Source organism: Eschscholzia californica, unplaced genomic scaffold, assembly GCF_041429995.1.
Source record: "Eschscholzia californica isolate CP2 unplaced genomic scaffold, dmEscCali1.0.p SCAF_3, whole genome shotgun sequence".
In the NCBI taxonomy this organism is placed as follows: domain Eukaryota; kingdom Viridiplantae; phylum Streptophyta; class Magnoliopsida; order Ranunculales; family Papaveraceae; genus Eschscholzia; species Eschscholzia californica.
Window position 1 is genome coordinate 221,535 of NW_028238420.1, and position 27,435 is coordinate 248,969.

The 27,435-nt window shown below is 38.1% G+C and overlaps 1 protein-coding gene across 2 annotated transcripts; it reads left to right on the forward strand.

Moving 5' to 3' along the window:
* The first annotated feature begins 17 nt into the window (after positions 1-17).
* LOC147547394 (ARM repeat superfamily protein) lies at positions 18-16,037 on the forward strand. 2 transcript variants are annotated; one of them, XM_086668996.1, is made up of 25 exons: positions 18-144; positions 296-529; positions 693-791; positions 891-1,115; positions 1,259-1,378; positions 1,465-1,548; positions 1,635-1,694; positions 2,279-2,407; positions 2,618-2,679; positions 3,666-3,722; positions 5,498-5,621; positions 5,998-6,132; positions 8,482-8,562; positions 9,450-9,563; positions 9,702-9,781; positions 9,887-10,025; positions 10,683-10,832; positions 10,912-10,997; positions 12,040-12,227; positions 12,318-12,410; positions 13,116-13,303; positions 13,442-13,553; positions 14,637-14,794; positions 14,929-15,045; positions 15,129-16,037. In XM_086668996.1, exons 1-25 carry the CDS (start codon positions 121-123, stop codon positions 15,393-15,395), a joined length of 3,126 nt encoding a protein of 1,041 aa, XP_086525122.1. In that variant the 5' UTR covers positions 18-120; the 3' UTR covers positions 15,396-16,037. The 2 variants fall into 2 exon arrangements, with proteins under 2 accessions (XP_086525122.1, XP_086525123.1); XM_086668997.1 differs by lacking the exons at positions 18-144; positions 296-529 and having other exon boundaries at positions 709-791; positions 922-1,115.
* Positions 16,038-27,435: the final 11,398 nt, after the last annotated feature.

Sequence of the window (27,435 nt, forward strand, 5' to 3'; positions counted from 1 at the left end):
CTCCACATGGGAGGGCTCCCCATTGGGAGCCTCTATTTGGATTGGTCTAAGGAGATGGTATGTCCGTATGTGTAAGAAGAGAGAGAGAGAAGGCTTGACAGTCCCACCCCCAAATTCGATATGAATTTGATATACAAATATCTGGTCCGTTTGCTGGCTCCTCTCCTCCCCTCGACTTCGATTTCTTCTGCTTCCGTCTGATTGCTTTTCTTTCTTTCTCACTGTCTGTTTTGTTTGTAAGAATCAATTCAAGAGCTAGTAATAAGTAGTACTACTGTGTTATACATATATATAGAGAGAGAAGAAAATGAGCATGATGGAGGAGATGCAAATGAAGGTAGCAGAGGCAGTTCATGTATTGAACCACGACCTACAATCTTGCAACCGTGTAGCCGCGAATCAATGGCTTGTTCAATTCCAGCAGTCTGAATCCGCTTGGGAGGTCGCCACCTCTCTCCTCACCTCCGGCAGGTCTTTCCTCCCTGATTTCGAGCTCGAGTTCTTCGCCGCTCAAATTCTCAAACGCAAGGTACACTTACTCCTACTTTCAATTCCTATTCTTGTTTTTAGATCTGAATTCCAGTCCTCACACGATTATTATTCTTGTTCCCTCTAAAAATGCCAGACACAAGTGACCTCTCGAACTTAATTTCCTTTAATGTTGTTGTTGTTGTTGTTATCTGAACCTTCAGATCCAAAGTGAAGGATATTATTTGCAGTTTGGGGTTAAGGATGCTTTGCTTAATGCTCTTCTCCTAGCTGCTAACAAGTTCAGTTTAGGACCTCCCCAGGTCTCTATTTCTCTCTCTTTTCTTCTTGTAATTGTTTCAATTTGTTTAGATGAGTTTGTTTTGGGTATTTACTATGATCCTCCTATTTCCCATTTTCAGCTCTTAACACAAATCTGTCTTGCACTCTCAGCACTTGTACTTCGTGCCGTAGAACATAAAAAACCTATTGAGCAGCTTTTCTCAAGTCTCCAAGCCTTGCAAAACCAGGAAAATGGCAATGCTGCTGTTCTCGAGATGCTCACTGTTCTACCTGAAGAAGTTGTTGAGGATCAAAATAGTGATTGCAATATTAGTTCCACTGTTCGATTTCAATATGTTCAAGAGGTATGAAACCTTTATCTCCTCAACTTTCTAATTATTATTTTTGTGTTCTTCCGCCGTCCCCTCTTTGAAGCACTTGTCTTTTTCGTTCACTAATGTCATGTCTATTTCTCTGTTGTTTGATGTCATTCTCACGTCTCAAGCAGCTTCTTGCACATACTCCTACAGTTCTTGAGTTCCTGATGCACCAATCGGAGCAGAGGCTCGATGATTCTATTCAACTTCATGAGAGGAATCGAAAAATTTTGCGTTGTTTGCTTAGTTGGGTAAGAAGGTTTTTGGATCATTTGATAAACCTCGTATAGTAGTTGGGTAAGAAAATTTTAACAGTAGAAGTCTCAATAAATTACAGGTTCGAGCTGGATGCTTCTTAGATATCCCACCCCTAACGTTACAAACACATCCACTTCTTAACTTTCTCTTCAACTCTTTGCAGGTTATCTCCTCAACATTTTTCTTATAATTTTCCCATATTTATTTCAACCACGATTCACGATCAACCAACCGTTATTTCTCCTGCAGGTATTCTCCTCATTTGATCTGGCCGTTGAAGTATTAATTGAGCTTGTAAGTCGATACGAGGTATGGATCTCCTGTATATCAAATTTTTATGGCCGCCCAGGTCTTCATCGTCTTTGAGGCTCACCTCTTGGATATGCCTGTTTCTTCACTTAAAAAATTCTAAGGAACTTCCAGGACTTCAGTATTTTCTGTATAATTAAATCGTTATTTTTTTTAATATAGAGCTAACTTTGTTCCTACCTTTTTATTTGTTTAGAAACTTCAGTTGTTCGTTTAAGTACTATTGTGAAAGCATTGTTTCGCTTTACTGGTGACCTAAGTAATCTCGAGTTAATGTTGACGCATACCAGAAATACATGATTTACCAGTTCAACTGCCTAAGCATCTGAAATTCTGGATATAGCCAATAAAAACAAATATATAAATGGTGAAGCTCAGAAATATAGTGTGAACTTACGATTTAACTCATGCATTTCAGTTTCTTTGTTAATTCCCCACCCCGCTCCTCGAAAGACAAGTATCTCATAGAAATATCTTTGTTAGTGTGGAAATAATTACTAATATTTCGGTAAAAACGTCGTCAGACAGTATTATGATATCTACCTCACAAGTAATCATATTTCCATCAAAATTGGTATATGTAGGGGCTACCCCAAGTTTTACTGTACAAAGTACCTTTCCTTAAAGAAGTACTGCTCCAACCAGCTATTGCAAGCGGAGATGAGAAAATAATTGGTGGTCTTGCATGCTTGATGTCAGAAATCGGGCAGGCGGTAAGTGATGAATCTTCCATCCAGAATTTGAGATTATCTTGTGGTTCCCACTTTTTTCTCTAATTTCGTATATGATGCTTTCGTCTATGATAGGTGCATTCCTTAATTAACGAGTACTGGTGATATAATGATTTTGTACATGTTGATTATTTCATAGATACTCTTTTTCGGTTTTTCACTGATTTCATTTTGTTCGGTTTTGCATATCAGGCACCAGCTTTGATTGTAGAAGCTAGTACAGAAGCACTTGTGCTTGCAAATGCACTTTTGAGGTTATACCCCAATCTTGTTCAGTAGATAAAATGTTGACATACTTTAACTATAATGACCAATATATTTCTAGGTGTACCCTTCACTTGCACTTTTTTCTTCTTTATTGGCCCACTGAAGTGGCTTAAATATTTCAACCAGAAGTATTTGTCTCGACCAGAAATGGACAGAATAGTAAGAAGTTTTTCTTTATATCAGAGACCGCTTCAGTACATACTAAAATTTATGGAAACAACAAAACAAAAGAACTTTTTGTAGATCGATTATCCAAAAACACTCTAGAGAGAAATGAAGAATAATATTGCAGAGGACGTGTACAAGCTCTCACCTTTCTATTTCATCTTCAAACTCTGCATCTTCCAAACAAAGTATGGTTGAATCAAGTTCAATGGTTTCATTGTTCTCTAAAGGACATAACTTATTTTTGTTTTGAATAGCATGTCGATAGGATTTGCTTAATTAATATATCAATTCTTTCGCATATTACTGATAACACCCCCCAACTCGTGACAGAAGTAACTTAAGTGTGTATCGTTTTGCATATTGCAAATAAAACCCCTAATTACTTTCCAAACATGAAAAACTTCAACAGTTGTTGCATATAAAAATAGACATCTTTTATGTAAGATTATACTTCGACATTTTGGGAGGAAATTTTGTTTTCTCAAGTGGAGCATCCTCCCATAAAATGTGATAACATTCCATCACATGCATAATGTATCAACAGTTTGTTAAATTTCTAACTATTTTGATAACAACCTAATTTTTTTTCTTTCCAATGAGACTGAAATATATACTGGAATCAGAGTTTGATTACTTGATAAAACTTAAAAAGAAGCTTAATTCAGTCTTCCTTTATCTGTAATAAATCTAATATTCTAACCTTGCTGGCACGTTAGCATTTTTATACAACACTGTTTTCATGTGTTATATAATGGGAAGAAATTTTCTACTGATATTTTGGGAACCTGTTCCATACAAATGGCAGTTGTGTAGCTTTTCCAAGTGAAGACTGGGAGATTGCAGACTCAACTTTGCAGTTTTGGTTGGTTTCCTACTTATTATTCACCCTTCTATTTTTCCATTCAGAAGTTATGATAAATGTCTAGTTGCATCTGTGGTAAAATGACTAAAATTAGAGATATGAACCTTCTTTTGAAATGTCTTTATTGGGACATTGGAGATGAAGTCCATCTCCATCATGAGCTTGGAAATGCTTGCACCTCTTATCTAAATATGAATAACTGAGAAATTCCGCCATCTACTCAATCTGCAATGTGCATATGTAATGTTTCCAGTGTTTACTTGATCTACTTCGGCATTGAAACATTTGTTCCCGTAAATTAACCATTTCAAGTGCTGGATATCTAGTTTCTTCCCGGCTATGATGAAAAATATAATGATCCGCATTTCTTTTGTTTCTTCAAAGAACTCTTAACGAGTTGTTTCATTTAAGCAAAATGGCCTCCCGCTTCCTGACTCAGGAACTTAACAGGCTATGCTGATATTACATGTTATGCACCATGGTGTCCCGGTTAAAAGCAAAGTGTTGAAAGTTTTGAACTTAGGCCAGGCTTAAATCATGCTCCAACGGAACAGGACCCGTTTTACAACTAGAACTGGTGTCCTCCCTTCGGCATGTTTTTTTCCTTGAAGTCCAGATATTAGGTGAGGTCATTGAGAAGAAAAATGCAAGGGACTTGGAAAAAGCTTGTGGATAACTATACAAATCACAAACTCCCATGTTGACATATATAGCATTTTATTTATAAGGGCAAAAGCATATTAAAGACCCCAAGGCAAAGAATTGTTACAGACATTTAAATCTATACAAATCACAAACTCCCTCTGGCAGTCTGCGAGCACACTCCTCGCTAGCAGAACGCATCACAAGTAGACACAAAAACATGATAATCAAAACTCTTCAGTGCTTTATATCTATGCCTGCACATAAATGTGGAACTTAATATCCTAAATTAGTGTTTCTTGTGTATTTTCTCACTCCTGAAAGACTCTCATGTTCCTCCGCTTGATATACACCAACGCATGACGGAGAAAGTTAGTTCCCATATGGCCCTCTATTGTGAAGATTCACTTGCGCATTACCCACTTAGGAAGTTCACCGACATCATTTCTGTGGGCACGAGTTTGACAAATTCCTAAAATGTCTCCAATCTGCGAAGAAAGCTCACAGCTAAACAAGACGCGTGCCACCGTTTCACTTGCTTGTTTTCTTGAAAGTTGAAACTTTGAACTAATATTTATTGAAAAAGAGTTTACAAGATGAAGACTGTGGCTATGTTATATCATCATAGCCCCCCCCCCCAGTTGTTTACAAAATCATTTTAGGATTTTGTTTTAGCACAAAATATATTTCTACTCCAATGAAACATTAGGACTTTGACATCTACTTTTATAGTCTTTGAAATTCCCATGCACCCCCTTGCTCACCTTCCACGTGCATCTCTCTGACTGTCACTCTTTTCTTAGTAGTAATCGCATACAGGTGATCACTCCTTTATATTTTATTGTTGTTCAAGTTTTTGTTTCACCTCATTTGCCACCATTCCAAACATAATACATTAGAGCTCCATATTTTGCAGCCATGGATAGAACCTTGTAATTTAAACTCATGGACAAGTCATTAAAATTTAAGCTGATATCTACTCCCAAAAGAAGCTACTCTATTGTATCAGCTTGATGTTTTCTTTTGTTGGTTTCCCTTTATGTGGAATTTCACTGAATGTTTTAACTAAATGACATTTCCCTACCCTAATAAAAGTGTAAAATCTACACTTTCCTCGTATTTCTTTTTTCCAGGTGTGGTCTAGCAAACTATGCTCTTGGACTTGATTTGGACAACAGTAGAAGCAGAAAAAATGTCGAAGAAATGTTCTTACCTGTGTTTTCGGGATTACTTGATGCCCTCTTGTTTCGTGCTCAGGTTTGTCTACGATAATGAGTACTAGTGTAGTGTCATGTTTTATTCATTCTCAGATTCAGAAAGAAAGTATTTAGTGCTTTTTAGAGGTTTGTTTTTGGTTTTCTTGTTTTCCCTTTTACTTTTACTCTTTTATCTAGTAAAGAGAGAGGTATATTGGTACTAGTATTGGTATTTGGTATGATTATCGATACATAGAGATAGGTATTGGTCCTAGTATTTGGTATGATTATCGATACCTAAGTGAAGGCCTGTCAATAGATACATCAACATCATTTAGTTATACCTGGCCGCCTTCTCCAGATATAATTTCTCAATTTCATTTATCTACCTGGTTACTTTTGTTAAGAATGCATGTGAACTATAATCTCGTTTGCAGGTGGATGATTCTACATTTAATGGTGAGAATGAAACTCTTGAGTTGCCTGATTCCCTTGCACAGTTCAGAATGGATCTTTCGGAGCTGTTTGTGGATATTTGTCAGCTTTTAGGATCTGCTGCATTTGTGCAAAAGGTAATATTTTTGCTTGTTAAATTGGATGTGACACACAACTTATTTGGCTCTGACATTAGTTGGTAATATATGTTTTTTATTGCAATCATCTATTTTATGTTCGTAGTTAAGGAAGAAGTAATTTTGAAATTGAATTGTTAGTTAATTATTACCAAGTGATAGAGAGGAAGGACTTAATTTTAAAACATTGTTCAGGAATCTTATTTTGACTAGCGTATTGGAGAACTTAAACTGTTCAACTGAAACATGCATAACCAGTACTCTTAACATTGATGCAAAAACATGATGTTCCACTTCCAATCCCAACCTAACCCAAAAGCTGAGTATTTGTAAGTTGTACTCTGGTGCTCTCTATATCTATTAGATGAGATAAAATTTACTAGAATTATCTTAGAGTTTCTTGTTCGTTGGCTCTGAGTGCCTATTAAGTGATCTAGGATGGTGTGCGCGAGAAGACCAGAAAGATGTTCCTTAAAATTGATTACAAGGATAGTTTTTCTTGAGTGAGTTCGTCTGATGCTTCTCGTCCTCCAAAGAATTGTTTTTTTTTATGTCCATAAAGATCAGTGAGTTCATCCGATGCTTCTCATCCTCCAAAGACACCTTCCTTTTTTTATTTTTTATTTTTAATTTCCATAAAGCTCACAAAATTGCAAAAAGAGTTAGATCCCTCCTGGTTTTGCTTCTCATGAGATTTCATCTATTCTCTAGACATGATGAAGACAGTTGTAAAATGCCTCTGAACTTGAGTTGCGAGAGCACAAAAAAAAAGCAAGTGTCCAGTTAGTTACTTATCTTTATCTAATAATGTGATTCTTATTAACCTTTATCTATAACATATTAAGGGGTAGTGATTTACCTGCTTATGTTAGTGGCTTTGATGCCTTAGTGGCTGTATTTATGTATACGTGCCCAGAAAAATCAGATCACAAATTCTTTACTTTCAAAAGTCAGATATTCTCGTGCACTATTTGTGTATGTTCACATGGTATCAGAGCTAGGTTCTTTCATGTATGGTTTAATGGCTAAAACAACTATGACTTCCAAAAAACTGTGGCTAAAACAACTATGACTTTCAAACTAGTTTCAAAAAAAAAAGATCCATCCTCTGAAGTTTCTCAATATCTTAGTTTCATCTAATCCCTATCAGTGACTCATATTCACTTCAAATTACACATGATAAACCCAGTGAAAGCAATTTCCTTGCATGACATCAATATATGATGTTAGCAACTAATTAGTGGAAACAAAAAAGTAGGTATTTGAGAATTACCAAGGCTCCCAAGATAGTGAGAAAAAAAATACTCAGCATGGGAAGCACAAAATTTCATGGTAATGGTGTGGTTGATCAACTCCATGGATAAACAAATTGGTCATACCTACCTTTTTAAAAGACAACAAAGGAAATATGGGTTATGCTTAAGAACACCCACTTTGATCTTGAAAGCACAGTTTCGTGTTTTGAAATCAGAACTACTTTGAGAAACACAAGACAAGGTAATTTATCGGTAACAAATTACTTCAATGTTATGAAAAACTGGTGGGAAAAGATGATATGTTTTACAACGTAGAATGGCAGTATACTGAAGACAGTTGGAAACATAAATTAATGCTCGAACAAGATAGAGTTTTCGACTTTCTTCAAGGTTTAAACACGGAATAGGACAAATTTTGTGGTTGTTCTCTTAGTACAAAGCCTTCACCATACACTAGAGAGGCATTTTCTGAAATAAGAAGAGAAGAACGTTAGAAAAAGTTATATTGGGAAGCTTAGTCTCAACTTCAAAGGATCTATATCAGAATTCAGCTTGGTTTCCAAGGTCTATAAGTGAATAACATTGTAACTGGAAGTATGACGAACCTTGGTGAGATCATTGTCAACTCCCTTTCACACGAAGGAGACATACTGGAAATTGCACATTGAACCTGCAAATCAGGAACCATGTAAACAAGAACAAGGTAAAGGCATCAATGAACCAATGAATCCAACTGTTAAATTGCGAGCTATCATACCAAAACTTGAGTTCCTTTTGGATATTCTTCTTTGATAATTTTTTCTTTGTAATTTCTTGTTTTATCGAGGACAGAGGCGATTGTTTGAGATCGCCCTTGCTCCTTAGTCTGTACTTTTTTTCCCGCTTTAATGTGTTCACTCGTTTTTCTTCCTAAGTTATATGATATCAGTTCCTTCGTTTGTACATACACCATAATTCCACCACCTCTACACTAAGAGGGACTGTACTCAAGCACATGCTGCATACGCATCTCCTTCTGTGTACTGTAGCTGAGTTAGTTGCGAAAATAGTTATGTATCGCTTAATTGTTCTTATCTTTTTAATGCTACTGTAGCTTTTCTCTGGTGGATGGGCATCTGCAGATTTACCAATACCTTGGAAGGAGGTCGAAACTAAGATGTTTGCCCTTAATGTGGTGAGATTTTTTTTATAAGTTGTGGATATTTAGTCGTGTCTATAGTAGATTCTTGTTTATACCATACTTGACTAGATCACCAAACCATTTATGTTTATTGTAGTGAGAGTCGTGAGACGGATTTTAATGGCATGCGGACAAGAACAATCCCGTAGTTGCCCGTGAGATTTCCTTATTTTTCTGTATCTCAAGTAATTATGGAGTCACTTGTACTAGTCAGTGTCTCCTATTCAGTAATCACCAACCAGTTCCTCTCAGGGACGGATCTACATGCAGGCCATGGCCCCCCTTGACTTGCTGCAAATTGATTTAGAAATGTTGATTGGCCTCTGGTTTATCACATAAATAACGTTCAAGTCAAAATCATGACACATATGTAGCGTGGTTGAGATGGTAGAGGTGGGAGTTGTGGACGTGAGAGACCCGGGTTCGAGCACTAGTAGGCTTAGATTTTGTCAATTTTTATAAGGTTTTTGGTTGGCCCCCCTTCATTTCTACTCCTAATTCCGTCCCTGGTTCCTCTGGACAATATAATTAATTTTTAACAAGTAAGGTGGGAGAACTTTGCCGTAAAAGTTGATCTTTAACATGTCTTGTGTATATGAGGAGAAACTAGGGGATCCAAAACTGCTTAGGAGTTCTATAATCTACATGGAACAATTTTTGAGGAGCCAACAATTGGATGTTGTCGAGGAACTCAAAATAACCAATACTCATTATCTTTGAGGTCCAAATTTTGGATTACTTTTTGACTAAATCAACCTTCTAGTTGTTGTAAATGTTTAATTTCTAATGAGATTTTACCATTTAATTTGCCTGTGGTTAGGATTTACAATGCAGTAAGTTAGAAATACAAATTGATGATTGTATATCATTACACATTTTAGGTTGCAGAACTAATTCTTCAAGATGGTCAATCATTCGATCTCTCAGTTGTACTGCAGTTGGTGACCATCCTGTCAAATAGAGCATCAAATGGGCTTAAGGGCTTCCTGTGCCTTGTAAGTTAAACGTTGTTTCCATGTTATTTCTTGATTTATCAAAATATTGTTTGACCGTGCTCTACTAATGTTCAAGCTGCTGAAGTTTTTGTAGATTTTGATTTGACCTTTTACCCTGGATAATCGATTCACTTCTAGGTTTACCGAAAAGTTGCCGATGTTGTTGGTTCTTACTCCAAGTGGATATCTGCTTCTCAAACTTATACAAGACCTCTACTGTGAGGCTCTTTTCCTATTATCCTCCATCTTGGCCATATTTTTCTTGGTTTGGTGGTAATCCTTTTTTTCTTGATCACGAGCACTTCTGTGACCTCTACTTGCAGGTTATTCTTTGCTGCAGGTATTAGAGAGCCTATGTCCTCAAATGCTTGTGCATCAGCCTTGCGTAAACTTTGTGAAGATGCTTCTGCGTTACTGATCCATGAACCTTCTGATTTAGAAATTCTGATCTGGATAGGAGAGGTAAAACTATACTACCACAATTTAAATTGACTCCCTGACTTTAATAATTCTTTGCAGCTTTATGTATTTGAACGTAAGATGCTCAGTTGAATGTGTTCACCTCAACTGGTATGAACTTATTTGTTGAAATTGTATAATATATTCGATGAAGGGGGTACGATTTGAAGAAAAAGTAAAAATGATTACACATTCATTATTTAGTTTCATTTGCGCTCTGTGATTGTAGTAGTCTCTCGCGCCAAGCACTTTGCGCAAGTAAGAAAATGACATTATTCTCTCAGATACCTGTTAAGTTACTGAGAAGCTACTGGAAACACTGGTGAAGAGAGACTCTGTGATCCAAAGAGTTGTTTTGACATGTCAACAAGCTGGGGTCTGGTAGGACCTGAAGCCAATTTAGAAATGGAATAAGCGTGGAATGGTGGAAACTCTTTTACGTCGTTAATCCTAAGTCTGCACCATTAAGAGCTCAATGGTCTTCAGTTCACCTAGCTGTTTGAAGTTTTATCCTGTCTTGGGATAAATTGGTGACTTATGTTGCTGTTGATAAAGACTATGATTCAGTTCACTTCTTGACACCTGAATTCACTTCTTGCCACTTTATGTCTCTTATGCTGCGTATGAATGTTGTCTGAGCGAATCAGTAATTTCTTTCAGGGATTGGAAAAGAGGCACTTACCTATGGAAGAGGAGGAGGAAGTCGTTACTGCGATAACTCTTATAATTTCTTCCATTCCTAATAGACAGTTAAAGAACAACTCCTTAGCAAGACTGCTATCTTCTTGTTACGGAGCCATTGGGAGACTTGTAAGCTTTTAATTGTTTTGTTTGTCTATTTATGCTAGATATTAGATGCCCTCTGTTACTAAGTACTCTATTTCTCCAGATTGATGACGAAAATGGGCATTCAGTGAGACAGAACCCTGCTACTTACACACTAGCTTTAAACTCTGCTGCAAGAGGCCTTTACAGGTAGGTCCTTGCTGCAAAATTGAATGTTTAAGGCAAGAATCCCTGGCATGTCCTTAAATGCAAGTCCACTATTTTGTGAATCCGACTAGTTCCTCGTTGGTAACTTAGATGGGAGGAATGGCTTCGAGAATTTTCAGATTGTAAGGACTCCCTGAAAGCAAGTTCTGCTGGTATATTCTGAGATGGCTATTAACTACTAAATTTCAGTTGATTTGTGAACTATTACTATTTTTTTTGGCCGGCTTTAAGCCTGTAACCCCGTGAAACGTTAACTTCTCTATGTAGTTATAGTCTTGCCAATTGTTGTCTGTTTTTTGCCGAAGTTGTTCTCTAGCTGATTTATATTTAGATTTCACACAAAAAAATTGTCTGCATCCTATCCAAAACGGTGTTGTTTAGTCATCCTGGTTTTATGATATAGACAATGAGCAATATATCCAAATTCCTGTTCAAAATATTAAATTAATACACCCCTCTTAAGACCATGAGGTCGTGGGATCGAGTCTCGGTGGAAGCAGTTGCCATCAAGATTTATCCTATGTAATTTAGGCTATGAATAATGTAATTATTTGTCGGGCTTTAGGCCTCTTCGTTGTCGGGCTTTAGGCCTCTTCGTTGTCGGGCTTTAGGCCTCTTTCATTCTCAGTTTATATTAGGCGGTTATCGTGCTCATTACATCTGCATGATGCATCAATGCCTTGTAACGACTAACGTAGACCGTAGTCTCTTAAAAAAAAAATACACAAACAATTCAATTTGGTCAATTTAGAACTTCCTACGCGAGTACGGCTCTGCACGGCATGCACAATGAGAAACACAAGATAAAAAATGTATGTGCATAGTAAAAGCATACAAATGCAAATTGCATATGGAGAAGTGAACATTCTAATAAGATGTTGGTGGACCAATTGGAAGTTTCAGTTCATATTGGAGCAATTGTTTTCTCTATAATTATAATGTATAACCATTGTCCAAGCTTTCGTTGCTTCAATGTATCAATATTCATATATCAAGTGGCCGTATAATGATTGTCTGGTTTCAGGATGGGAACTGTGTTCACTCAGCTTGCCAGCCCTCCCTCAACAGTTCATGCGGACGATGACACCATCTTAGCTCTACTTGGTGTCTTTTGGCCTATTCTGGAAAAGTTGTTTCGGTCTTTACACATGGAAAGTGGTAGTCTATCTCAAGCAGCATGTAGGGCTCTTTCGCAAGCTATTCAGTCTTCAGGTAAAGCTGATGATGGAGGTTGCAATTTACATCATAGTATGGTCTTTCAACTACGATTTTTTTCAGAAAATTATTTTATTACATTTGCAGGCCAGCAGTTTTTAATGCTGTTACCAAAAGTTCTAGATTGTCTATCTTCAAACTTCTGTTCCTTTCAGAACCATGAATGCTATATAAGAACAGGTAAGTCTATGTATGAATGTAAATTGGATGTTGTGATTTATCTGAGCTAGTAGAAATTTTGATTATTAGCTTCAACTGAAAAGTTGCTCAAGTTATTCATGCTTTTATGTTGAATGAGTGCGAATTGATAGATGCCTGAGTGCATACCCATTACGTAAAAGAGGTAATTCCATCTTGAGCTCTACAAATAAGGTGGGTAGATCATAAAGCCATATAATTGGAGATACACCAATTGCTTTCCGGGCAGATGGGAATACTTAGGTATCTATGCCCGAAATAGTAATACAACAAGTACAATGTCAGATGGGAACACTAACTGTATCTTCTCGCGTTTGAATCAGCAAGAAAAACAGTCACTCTACAACTTGAGGAACACATCAAAATTTAATTAAATAATAATGATATAGTTGGCTAGGAAATTAGAAACTTCCAAAACTGTAGCTTACATAGATGTAGTAGTTAATTGGGAGGCTTGCATAGAGTGAAAGATCCAATGCCCTAACCCAATACTTTCTGTACACTAGAGAGGCCAATGTATCAACAAATAAGTCTGTAGATATTATTTTCACTATGTATGGGTGTTTAATTCTAGTCTACACTTACATCATCCACCACGCTCTTGTTTCTTCTATTGATGCATGAAGTTTTATGTTTCACTTCCCTAATTCTTTTCATTTTCTTTTGGGCGTACCCAAATCCTTTCAGCTGCTGTCGTCGTTGAAGAATTCGGCCATAGCGAAGAATATGGACCTTTGTTCATCAGCACCTTTGACAGATTCACATCTGCAGCTTCTGTAATGGCTCTCAATTCTTCGTATATATGTGACCAAGAACCGGATCTTGTGGAGGCTTACACCAACTTTGCATCTACTTTTGTTCGTTGTTGTCCTAAGGTTCAGTTTCTCTTTCATCTTGGTTATTTTAGTAAATAAGAAATACACTCCAATTAGTTGTTAATACTGAATTATGAAAGTTCTTCGTTGAGTCTTATTAATAGACAAAGTTGGAATTGACGATGTGAGTATTTTCAGGAAGTATTAGCTGCTTCAAGTTCTCTTCTTGAGGTTTCGTTCCAAAAAGCAGCAATTTGTTGCACAGCGATGCATCGTGGGGCAGCATTAGCAGCAATGTCATACATGTCATGTAAGCTTTTTGCTCTGATAGTTTTTTAGTTTTGTTACCAATTATTAAATTTCAGCTTGTGCTTCGTGGTTAATTAGCAAAAGAACAATGATATGCATTTCACTTGGTTTGGTTGAAAGTGTATCTCTGGAAGCAGTGATCTCTGTTGAAATGAAGCAGGTGCATTGTCGGGCACTTCTGGCAAACCAAACTCTGACACTACTTGTCAGTGTGTCCCTCGCAATATCTAAGTTTCTCACAATACCTTCAAACAGACAAGTGACAACCACTAGCATCTACTCTTGTTCTTTAGATCAAGGAGCTTATGCTGAAAGAAGCAGCTCAATTCGCAAGTAATTGGAGATAGTGTTGTTAAAATCTAGGGTTCAGACTGCATGATCTGAATTTGATTGTACAAAATTAATACCTAGCTAGTAAAGCTTACCATATCCTACGATATCCTTAGTAAAACGCAAATGAAATCTGTTGAATCCCAAGATTCAAACTCGGCTGCATATAAGGAGATGATAGGGTGTCTAGGCCCTAGGGTTTTCTCAAGAATCTCAACTCCGTTGAAAAAATAAAAAGAGAAGAAATGACCAGAAAAATAAAAATAGAAAGCAGAAACAAGAACAACAGGTCAGAGTTTCTTTACTTTTTTCCTTTCTTCCTTTTTCTCTTTTTTCTCCCGTCCATGGAGCTTGGAACAAGAAACAAACTGACTGTATCTCCTTCCTTCCTTTTTTCTCTTTAAAACCCACCCACTCTTTTTATATTTGTAGTTGTACACCGTTTTCAAGATTATCATTTAATAACTCATGCATCATTAAAAAATGCTGTATGTAACTAAATGCTATTTAATCTCTTTTTAGATCTAATTCGCAGTGTTTGTGATAGTTTGTTTGAAAATTGAGTGTTTTTTTTTATTATCATTTTAACATATTTTAGTAAGTGCATGTATTCCGCATGCATATCTGCACTTGTTCAAAATACATATATATGACTTAAGAAGCATTTATTGAACATTTGAACCATGAGAACAATGACTTATTAGTGCTCTCTGAAGTCCAATAGCATGATTGTAGTTGACAATGAGCCTTGCAGGTTTCTTGGAGGTTGGCTTAACATCAGTGCTGGAGTCATTGGCTTCTGTTACTGAAGGTGCATTCAGTTCGGTGGCAGTTCAGGTCATATCTCGCAGTGGTGAAGGAGTTGTATCTAGTATTTTGTATGCTTTACTAGGTGTCCCGGCAATGTCGAGGGTGAGTAAGGTTTACGTTATTTCGAGGAGAAGAACGGAAGTCTTCTATTCAGACCATTATGTCATGATATTTTTTGTTTTTTAAGCTTGTTGCTTTCTAATTAGGAAAGAATTGCTTTCTACACTTTTAATCAGGTTCATAAGTCGGCAACTATACTGCAACAGTTGGCAGCAATATGCAGTGTCAGTGAGAGCTCAACGGGGATGTCTGTGCTTTCTTTGGAGTGCCTACATGGATGGCTGCACACAACGGTCTCTCTCTCAGCTCTACCATTTTCTTCTGTGCTATATTATGAGTGCAATAATGGATATTGACTGAATGAAGGTATGATCAGATTAGGGCGTTGCCAGCTGAATATCTTAAGCCGGGAGAATCAGAGACTCTAGTGCCAGTATGGTTAAAAGCCCTTGTCGGCGCTGCATCAGATTACCTACAGAGCAAGAGAAGTGGTGGCGGTGATGATGATGGTGGTGGTGGTGGTGGTGGTAGAAGTAACAAACATGGAGGGCATATGCATATGCAAGGAAAGGGGGGGAGGACACTGAAGCGCATTATCAGAGAATTTGCAGACACCCACCGCAATGTCCCTAATCTTACGTGACTCTCTCTCTCTCTCTCCTCTCCCTCTGCTCCAAAACTCCATAGAGTAGCTTAACAGGCCGGCCGCTTCTCAATGGGCCTCATGTTCCTGCTGCCCAGTAGCACCTGAAATGTCTTTTAACGAATTCAAGCTTGACTATATCCATCCAGCCAACTGCAAGGGAAGTGCAACCAATCTGAAATGATTCCAGGATATTGATCCTCACTCTTTCGCGATCTGTTGATGAATCTTCTTGTTATACCTCCTAATTGAAAGGAGTTTGCATCCCATGGAAGTCAGTCTGGTTGAGGTTGGAGAGATATGACCATTTATACTTTCTAGCAGGAGATGGTGGAGATTAGCATCATTAGTCAATACAAAGGAAAGCTTCTCACTCACTGCTCTTGACAATGGTTGATAGTGGTAATTATTGTTTTGTTGTTGTTGTTATTATTATTTATTAAATTATTATTAATAATTTATTATTATCATTATTATTAATGGAGAAAAAAGAAAAATCCTTGTTTGGGTGGCCTCACTGTATCCTCTCCAATTAAGTGTAAAAGTTTCTCCAAAAGGGCCATTCTGATATACTGGTATTACTTGTTTGAAAGATGGGCAAGAATTTTTGTGGTGATATTAACCTATCTTGTTGCCCTTCTCCAACTGTCTTTTTTTTTTTCCTTTTGTTGAACTTGAAACCTTCTCTGATTGTCTAGTATGTTCTTATCTTCTAACCTAAAACAAGTTGATTATCACGAAATTGTTACAAGTCTCATTGAAAATTTTGAAAGTGCTCGCTCTCAGTAAAGTTTTGAAAGTGCTCGCTCTCCGTAAATCTGGTTTTGTTAACTTTGGTAAGAGGTGCTCCAAATTGGGCTGACCAATTTTTTTATACAAAGTTCAGTTTAAGTCGTTTCAACAAAAAAAAAAAAAAGTTCAGTTTAAGTCCACCTAATTCAACCTCTCAGAAGTGGGATTTTTTTTTTTATACAAAGTTCAGTATAAGTCCACCTAATTCAACGCCTCTGAGGTTGGATGTTTTTTTTGTGGCAAAATTCAACCCAAGTCGGTCAAGCTTGAGTTGTATCTACTTTATCAAGGTTGAGTAGTATCTCATAGAAAACCTCTTTGCTATCAGTGGATTCGAGTTGAATATTAACGAAACAGACTCGAGGTCAATACTTTTAAGCCAGAAAAATTGAATCGGGAAAATTCGAACAATCGTTTAGGAGCAACCCCAATACCAAGTTATCCAGGCTCTTAATTGAATTTCTCTTTCTTAGATACATTATGAGAAACAAAACTATATAACGGTAAGGGACAGAGGAAATTTCTGGTGGAGCAGTGAAATGCATACAGATCGGAAAGAACACCAACGACGAAATCACTTTGTTGGGCTGACACTAAGAGGCGAAAGCTAGTGGAGCGTAATACCTGATATTTCTAGCCTTAAACGATCGACACTAGGCGTCGTGCGTATCGACCCCTGCGGTGCCATATATAACGCGTGAAGTATCCACTGAAATCCTCTATTCAAAAGACATCTTCAATAGAAATCACTTAGTTATCATTTCCTAGATGAAGAGTTTTGTTTTTAATATAATGAGTTGACAATTGGGATCCTCAACTGAAATCTCAAATATTTCTTGAGACATCTTAGAATTAGATGATGCTAATACCCCAAATGGAGACCATTGTTTCTGCAAAAGAACTCCAAAAATCCAAAGTGACACTTTGAATTTTCAATTTGAATCAAGGTTTGCACCCTGAGGAGCACAAGAAGAGTTCGATAAGTGAGTGATAATAATCTATATATATATATAACAAATAACAATGATATTATGCCCGGTGCCAATCCCAGGTGAAACCAGGCACGCTGATGTGGTCCGACCACCCGAGCATAGCATCTAACGTGGAAAGCTTGCTTGGGAGGGATTTTACCGATTTCCAGAACAATTAAACCCTATTCCAGACTAATTAGACTCTGATTGTAGTGGTTGCAAACTTGCAAAAGTTTTGGCTTTACCATTTACTCGAAGTATGTATGTTTCAGTTGAATTTAACATTCTGTTGTATGGGGTCCTACTCCTGTTTACATAAAAGGAGGTTCTCAATACTGTGTTTTCTTTATTGATGATTCCACTTGTTCTTGTTGGTTTTATCTTATGAAACATCGTTCTGAATTTTATGCTATTTATCAACAGTTTCGAGCCTTAGTTAAAAAACAATATTCCCTACATTAAGTGTTTTAGATGTGATTTAGGTGAGGAATATATTTAAAATAAGTTTCATGCATCACTTGTTATGGATCGAATTGTTCACCAATCTTCATATACAAATACTCTTGAGAAAAATGGTGTTGCTGATAGGAAGCATCGGCGCATCGCTGAAACTGCTTGTTTGCTATTGTCTGTTAATTAAATTGGTCGTAGTGAGAACAACCTCGCCCCAACAGTCACTAGGAATAAAACGTAGCAAGTTATCTTCTCATTCTTCCATGTTTGTGTTTCTTAGCACGTTGAAGGTCAAAAGGGTTATCGATGTTATGATCCAGTTACTTATAAATTTTATATCTCTTGTCATGTTGTATTTTTAGAGCTTATACCTTATTTTTTTTATTTATGTTAATGCTCATGATGTGAATCCCTCTAACCTAATCCATATTGATAACTTTTCAGATGTTTGTGATACTTCTACTGTCCATGTTGAATTTGTTGCACTTGATGTTGTTGATTCTCCTATTGCAGTATTGCTTATGAATTATGTCCCTCCACTCCTTACGACTGACGAATCTCCTAGTGAGATTGCATCCACTTTCCAGATATCCTCATCGTCTTCGTAAGTTTACTCAGTTACTTGATTTTGTTTACTTTTTCTCTTTCTTTTACTTTCTTTGACGTCTATTCATTGTCACTCTGAGCCTTCTTCTTATTGGGAGACAGTCATTGATCCTCTTTCGCAAAAGTCAATGGATGAAGATCTCTCTTCTTTGCATAAAAATAATATAAGGGACCTTAAGCCTTTGTTGTCTTTGGCAAAAGTCAATGGTTGAAGAACTCTCTGCAAGTTATAGGCCAATAATAATAAGGTAAAAGCATGATAACGTTTTTTGGGTTTCAAACCTCGTGATGCTTCAACCTGAAAGATGGAATATTGACCTACTACAAACTTATTTTCACCAGGATTAATTGAAGCAACTAGCAATATATATACATATCAACCACGATTTCCTACAAGATAGACTTGTTGGAATCGGAGCCTATTTTGGCTCGAGCCGACTCGTCAAACTCAGAAACGGAACGCGCCATTGCGTTCGTCTCGTCGAGCTCTACAATTTAGAGCCAAGAATCACTCAAATCCGATTCCGGATGAATGAGAAATTCAAGGTTAAAGTTTGAACGAAGAACGGTTGAAATAGGTACTAAATCGTCAAAGAGGACAAGTTAAGATGAGGGGCATTTACGCGAAGAGGACGCGCTCAAATCTGAACGGCCAGCGTTCATCGCGCGGATTTGCGCGAGATCTGACGTCTGGCGTTCTCTCCGCGTTCGGGCACGCTCCGGGCTAGCATCTAACGGTCGTTGAATTCATCTGCGGGACAATGGCGGGATTTCGCTTCCCATCCAACGGATGGCGTTAAGTCCGCGGGATTGAAGCAGATCCGACGTCCCAAGATCAAACCGCCTCTCATATTCAGTTATGGTCCCTGGTTTCGAACAGCTATGTCTTTTGAACCCAAAAGACACTATGCACCTATTCAATTCCTATATAAACCCATCAAACCCACTTCATTTATCATCAATTCAATTCATTCTCTTCTTCTCTTCCCTTCTAACAATTAGAGGTTCTGGTTAGCCTAGAATATCTAATTAAAGAAGTATTTTCTAGAGGTTCTGGTTAGACTAGAATATCTGGAAAAGGAAGAAAGAAGTCTCGAGTGAAATTTGAATTTCAGAAGCGTCTAGAAGATCATCCGCATTAGTCCAAGAGCTCATAATACTGACAAAGGTTCGTCCGCTTTCAGAATATAGAAGTACCATCTTAAAATTCTGAAAGGTTAGTCGTTGTATCCCGAAGGCATTCACCCTAACGTTTGGTACTGTTACGGGGGTGTAAAATGTCTTAAGGAAAGAGAATCTATTCTCGCCTCGACTACATTATCCGAAAGAAGGAACATTGATTAATCATTATTCCTTATTAGTTTATCTCTCTATAAGTTAGAGAAAGGAAACTCTGTCTAAATTAAGCCAAGACAGAGAGAAATCGACTTATCGATTAATAACCAGAGAACAACAATCTTAAGACATTTTATAGCGATTATTTCTCTGGTTATAAGATATTAATTTAGCTTACTTTCTGTGTGTTTCAGAAAAGGAAATGGCACGAACAAGAACCACTCTACGAGTTATTCCGCCTAACACAAACAATGGGGAAAAACCAGAGAAGTTCAAGGGAACTGACTTCAACCGATGGAAGTTGAAGATGATGTTCTACCTAACGACATTGGGTCTGGTTAAATACTTAACCGAAGAGAGACCCACCCATGCAGAAATAGAGGATGAGGCACAACGTACTGCTGAAATAGATGCATGGAAACAAGAAGACTTCTTGTGCAAGAACTATATCCTGAACAGTTTAGATGACGGACTCTATAATCTATATTCGGTTATAGAAACGTCTAAACAACTGTGGGACACCCTTATCAATAAGTATAAGACTGAAAAGGCGGGTGTCAAAAAGTTCATCGTAGGACGATTCTTGGACTACAAGATGACTGATTCAAAACCAGTTATGACCCAAGTCCAGGAACTGCAGAGTCTCCTACAGGAACTACAGGCAGAGAACATGATAACGAATGAACCTTTCCAGGTCCGAGCTCTGATTGAAAAATTACCCACGGGGTGGAAAGACTTCAAAAATTATCTCCGCCACAAGAATAAGGATATGAGCCTTGAAGAACTCATCCTAAAGCTTCGAATCGAAGAGGACAGTCGCACTGCCGAGAAGAACTCTGAAAGACTCTCGAATGTGAACGTCGTAGAGACTAGTCCAAGTAAGAAGCGTAAGCATCTGTCTAAAGACGGAGGAAAGCCGAAGAAAAAGACGAGGTTCGGCCAATGCTACAACTGTGGCAAACGAGGCCATATGGCAAAGGATTGTCGTTCCAAAACCGGCAAACGACATAAGAAGCCGAATGACCAAGCCTCGCTGATAGAAGATACCGAAACTCAGAATTTATGTGCTATGGTTACTGAAGCCGAAGAAGTGACTGAGAAACTTCAGAACTTGAACCTCTGTGCAGTGGTATCTGAAGTCAACCTGGTTAACAACCAGAGAGAGTGGTGGGTCGACACCGGAGCAACTCGTCACATTTGTGGTGACAAAGGCCTCTTCTCCTCTTATAACGAAATAAGTGAAGGAGAAACCCTGTTCATGGGAAACGACTCAACCACCCAGGTCAGAGGAAAAGGGAAGATCATACTAAAGTTCACTTCAGGAAAGGAAGTAACTTTGAACGATGTACTTCATGCTCCAGATATCCGAAAGAATCTGGTTTCTGGTTCTCTTCTAAGTAAGAATGGGTTCAAACTAGTCTTTGAGTCAAACAACTTCGTCTTATCTAAGAATGGGATGTATGTTGGGAAGGGCTACTTATGTGGGGGGTTATTTAAACTAAATGTAACCTCTGTAACGCCAAAGGCGTCTATTATTATTAATAAAATTAATAATTCCGTTTATATTGCTGAGTCCTTTAATATTTGGCATGAAAGACTAGGACATGTGAATAACAAGTCATTAAAGAAATTAATGAACTTAGAGTTAATTCCGAAAGTCGAAATTGATTCAAAACGAACATGTCAAACATGTGTAGAATCAAAGATGACTAAGACATCGTTCAAATCAATAGAACGAGACACAGAACCTTTAGATCTAATTCACAGTGATATTTGTGACTTAAAGATGGTTCAAACCAGAGGTGGTAAAAAGTACTTCATCACTTTTATCGATGACTCCACTCGGTTTTGTTATGTTTACTTACTAAGGAGTAAGGATGAAGCAATCGATAAGTTCGAGCTTTATAAAACCGAAGTGGAAACTCAACTTAATAAAAAGATTAAGGCTTTGAGAAGCGATCGAGGAGGAGAGTATCAATCTCCGTTCGCCGAGATATGTGCGAAGAATGGCATAGTTCATCAAACAACGGCTCCTTATACACCTCAACAAAATGGTGTAGCAGAGCGGAAAAACAGAACATTAAAGGAAATGATGAACGCGTTCTTGATAAGTTCTGGTTTACCTCAGAACTTGTGGGGGGATGCGATATTATCGGCGAATCACTTATTAAATAAGTTACCCCATAGAAAAACCGGTAAAATTCCATATGAATTATGGAAAGGAAGGATGCCATCCTTTAAATACACGAAAGTGTGGGGGTGTCTGGCAAAGGTATTAGTTCCTCCTCCTAAACGGGTCAAGATAGGACCTAAAACTGTGGACTGTGTATACATAGGGCCTGCAATAAATAGTGGCGCCTATAGATTTCTAGTACAGAAGTCTGAAATCGAAGATATACACGTAAACACCATTCTGGAATCGAGAGATGCTAAGTTCTTTGAACACATCTTTCCTTTCAAACAGAATTCAGAAGTCTCATCTGAAAGTAGAAAACGTGTAAGAGATGAGGAAGAGGAAAATCTAGAAACATCTAAAGAAGATGATATGGAAATCGAGGAAACAACACTCGAACCTCGAAGAGGCAAAAGGACAAAGAAAGCTAAGACATTTGGTCCTGATTTTCTAACCTATATGGTAGAAAATGAACCTCAAACTTTCACAGAAGCAATGGCTACTCCAGAAGCTCCATTCTGGAAAGAGGCTGTTAATAGTGAAATAGAATCCATCATGCAAAATCATACATGGGAGCTAGTAGACCTCCCACCGGGTTGCAAGCCTCTAGGCTGCAAATGGATTTTCAAAAGAAAATTGAAAACAGATGGATCTATAGACAAGTATAAAGCAAGACTTGTCGCAAAGGGATTCCGACAAAAAGAAGGGTTAGATTACTTCGACACCTATTCTCCAGTTAGTCGAATCACCTCAATAAGAGTGTTAGTAGCTATAGCATCCTTATATAATCTAGAAATTCATCAGATGGATGTGAAAACCGCTTTCTTAAACGGACAACTCGAAGAAGAGATATATATGAACCAACCAGAAGGGTTCATAGCTCCGGGTCAAGAAAAGAAAGTGTGTAGGTTAGTGAAATCACTATATGGGCTAAAACAAGCTCCAAAGCAGTGGCACTTAAAGTTTGATGACACATTATTATCAAACGGATTTAAGATCAACGAATGTGATAAATGTGTCTATACAAAGGTAACTGCTAAAGGATGTGTTATTCTATGTTTGTATGTGGATGACATGCTAATTATGGGAAATAATTTAGATGTCATCAATACAACTAAAAAGATGCTTTCGAAAACTTTCGACATGAAAGATTTAGGGAAAGCGGAAGTCATTCTTGGAATTAAGGTTTCCAAGACGGCTGAAGGGATAAGTTTATCTCAAACGCATTACGTTGAGAAAATCTTAGAAAAATTCAGCAAAGATGACCTCAAAGTGGCGAATACTCCGATAGATCCAAGTATTCACTTAATGAAGAATACAGGGAGCGCAGTAAGACAATTAGAGTACTCTCGGATTATTGGAAGTCTGATGTACCTAATGAACTGTACTCGACCAGACATAGCCTACTCAGTTAGTAAGCTAAGTAGATTTACGAGTAACCCGAATAACACACATTAGAACGCCATAACGAGAGTGTTACGGTATCTAAGAAAGACGAAGGAGTATGGACTCCATTATACCACATATCCCGCAGTCTTAGAGGGATATGCAGATGCAAATTGGATACCAGATACCGACGACACTAAGTCAACCAGTGGATATGTGTTTACACTGGGAGGGGCTGCCATATCTTGGAAATCTTCGAAGCAAACGTGCATTGCTCGATCAACAATGGATTCAGAATTCATTGCTCTAGATAAAGCAGGGGAAGAAGCAGAATGGCTGCAACAATTCCTTGAAGATATTCCAATATGGCCAAAGCCGGTGCCTGCAATCAACATACACTGCGATAACCAAGCAGCAATTGCACTGGCACAAAGCAAGATGTACAACGGTAAGTCTCGACACGTTCGTCGGAGACATAATACCGTTAAGCAACTTCTCTCTGAAGGGATCATAACTATAAATTATATAAGATCCAAAGATAACCTAGCGGATCCATTTACAAAAGGGTTATCAAGAGAGTTAGTAGTTGCATCATCAAGGGGAATGGGGCTAACGCCTAAAGTAAATGAGTAAAGGCATGGTGAAACCCTACCTAGATGACTGGAGATCCCACGATCTAGGTTCAAAGGGCAACTGAAGCTATATCCTGACTCGACAGTAACACTGTAAGAGATCTCTATCTCTTACCCATTCCTAGGATGATAACAGTGTTGCCTGCATTGAGAGGTTAAGCATTAAGCTTTTAATGAATCCGAAAACTTAGAACTTGATTCTAACGTGAGGTATAGCAGGATACCTTATTACGGATAACCTATATGTGTGTGAATTGATGCCGGTTCTATGGGAAGGTCGTCTAGGCCGACTTCTCTAAAGCACACACGAAATCGGGAATGTTCAGGGCCGAAATGAACACAACCGAGAACCTAAGTTAGTAAGGGATTAGCTGTGTGATAGCTATTTTGGATTACAATTCCCAGGACTCAGTTCAAGACGTAAAGTTCACTGCCGTCCTTGTAGACCTTGTAGTTATTCACTAGGAAAGGTTCAAAGTCGAAAGACTACCTTCTTCCGATGCAGCGAAGTTCCGCTTATGAGCTCTGTCAGTGTCAGTCTGTCAGTATAGTATGTCTGCATATATCATAGCATAAAACCTCAAATTTTCATTCATGTGGGGGATTGTTGGAATCGGAGCCTATTTTGGCTCGAGCCGACTCGTCAAACTCAGAAACGGAACGCGCCATTGCGTTCGTCTCGTCGAGCTCTACAATTTAGAGCCAAGAATCACTCAAATCCGATTCCGGATGAATGAGAAATTCAAGGTTAAAGTTTGAACGAAGAACGGTTGAAATAGGTACTAAATCGTCAAAGAGGACAAGTTAAGATGAGGGGCATTTACGCGAAGAGGACGCGCTCAAATCTGAACGGCCAGCGTTCATCGCGCGGATTTGCGCGAGATCTGACGTCTGGCGTTCTCTCCGCGTTCGGGCACGCTCCGGGCTAGCATCTAACGGTCGTTGAATTCATCTGCGGGACAATGGCGGGATTTCGCTTCCCATCCAACGGATGGCGTTAAGTCCGCGGGATTGAAGCAGATCCGACGTCCCAAGATCAAACCGCCTCTCATATTCAGTTATGGTCCCTGGTTTCGAACAGCTATGTCTTTTGAACCCAAAAGACACTATGCACCTATTCAATTCCTATATAAACCCATCAAACCCACTTCATTTATCATCAATTCAATTCATTCTCTTCTTCTCTTCCCTTCTAACAATTAGAGGTTCTGGTTAGCCTAGAATATCTAATTAAAGAAGTATTTTCTAGAGGTTCTGGTTAGACTAGAATATCTGGAAAAGGAAGAAAGAAGTCTCGAGTGAAATTTGAATTTCAGAAGCGTCTAGAAGATCATCCGCATTAGTCCAAGAGCTCATAATACTGACAAAGGTTCGTCCGCTTTCAGAATATAGAAGTACCATCTTAAAATTCTGAAAGGTTAGTCGTTGTATCCCGAAGGCATTCACCCTAACGTTTGGTACTGTTACGGGGGTGTAAAATGTCTTAAGGAAAGAGAATCTATTCTCGCCTCGACTACATTATCCGAAAGAAGGAACATTGATTAATCATTATTCCTTATTAGTTTATCTCTCTATAAGTTAGAGAAAGGAAACTCTGTCTAAATTAAGCCAAGACAGAGAGAAATCGACTTATCGATTAATAACCAGAGAACAACAAGACTAACATGCAAGCCAACAGAAAATGCAAGATTCAATACGAAGTCTTCTTATACCCATATCAAACAACTACCGTGTCTAAGTGTGAAAGATTGTAATTTTCCATGGACGAAATTCTAGATAAAAACCTCAACGAATCCAAAGATCCAACCGTTCATATAGAAAAATGTTTACAGTGACACGACAACACTTGGTAATATAGGTTTAAGAGTTGTAAACGTATCTCAACAATGTAAGCTTTGCGATTCAGGAAAACTTGAGACTAATTTTCATCTTGGGCATTGTCCAAGGTTTAAATAACTAGTTCATATCTCGGGGAATACAGATCGGCAGGGCAGGGTATAAATTGGGTTGTGAAGCCAAGAGATATAGAGAGTGATGAACTCGGTGAAGCTGAGTGAGAGATTAATGAACTCGGTGAAGCCGAGTGATATGTGATGAACTCGGTGAACCCGAGTGAGCGATGGAAAGATGTGAACTTGGGTTGGAATCGAGAAGGAGGGAGGGAGATTGAGATCGATTGAGAAAGATAAGTTGAAGAAGATACAAACTAAAGTAAATAACACAACAGTTTACGTGATTCAGTCGGAGGATCACGACCTACATCCACGGAGAAAGCCATGAATGGCTATATTATATTATCTCCACAATCGTGGGATTGATTGGTTACAGACTCAAAGACTCAATGCAACTCAACTCAATATAAAATAGATAAAGGTCGCTTCTATTTATAGAGTGATTCGGGTATCTTATTTTCCTAGGACTCTGTCTAGGATAAGTATAAATAATATCTTCGTATATCTTGGACGGTTGATACGAATATCTACGGATCTCGATTCATCTCGATCTTTACACTCTAGTAAAAGCCTTTCGGATTTTCTGAAGCAAGGAAAAATTGCAAATTAAAGGTGGTATCTATACACTTATCTGCTTTAGGAGTGGTGGAAGATGATAACGATATGTGAAGGAGTTGAAGGAGATGTCCTTCGACCAAGGTGACAATGCGAACAATTTTTCGGATAGGACAATTGATGTGGAAGATCATCAAGTCCGATTGATTTAGGGATCGTAGAGTTGTAGCTAGAGACCAACTACGATCGTCGAATTACGAAGTAATTCGCGGCTAACTTCGATCGGATCCTACAACGGGTTACACATAAGAGTGTCAAATTGATCTAGGATATGACTAGTGGGAGTGAGATATAATCATGGGAGTGTCCCATAAACATATCTCATAGGCCTAAAAAGGAATTAGGCAAAGATAGTACAAAAAGGCCAAAAACAGGGTTTTTGGGCCTTAGCCGATTCGGGCACTTCTAGGGCTCGGATTGGGCTGATTTTTGGAGGGATGTTTCCTTATGTTATGAACATTAAATCTGCCAATTTTGGCTGGGTTTGGACGTCATCTCCTTAGGGAATTGAGAAAATATCAATAGTTGCTATTTTCGACTATTTCCCTAAATCTTATTCTAAAGGGTGTTTTAGGAAACCTAAAAGGAGGTGGATTCTTATTAGGGTTCTATATAAACACTCTTAGGGCAGAGAATAAGGTGTGGAATTTCTCTCTAAGCTTTCTTACTCTACCACATCAAGTAGAGAGGAGAAAGTGAGCTAATTCCCATTAACTATCTATCTAGTCAAAGAAGAAGGTGTTCTTCTTTCCAACCACCATTGGTGTGCTAGCTATACAACAAGGTGGGAGATTAAATTGATTGCTCGTGTCCCAAGTAGAGGAGCTACACTTGAAGCTCTTGGTCTTCTTCAATCAATTCAACTAGTTCGAGGGAAAAGCGATTAAGGTAATCTACTATCTCCATTAGTTTAATTACTAGTTTTGCATGTGATCCTGGGAATACTAGTGTAGACATTAGATGTCTTATTTCCGCTATAAACACTAGTAGAAGGGTGTAAATCCCTACAATATGATCTTCAACGAAAAACTTGTTGGTGGAATAGACTGTTGAACTAAGATTTGTTCCTGACTTCATGCTTTCTTCTTCATCTACTTATGTTTTGCAAGTGCACGACTGGCGGGC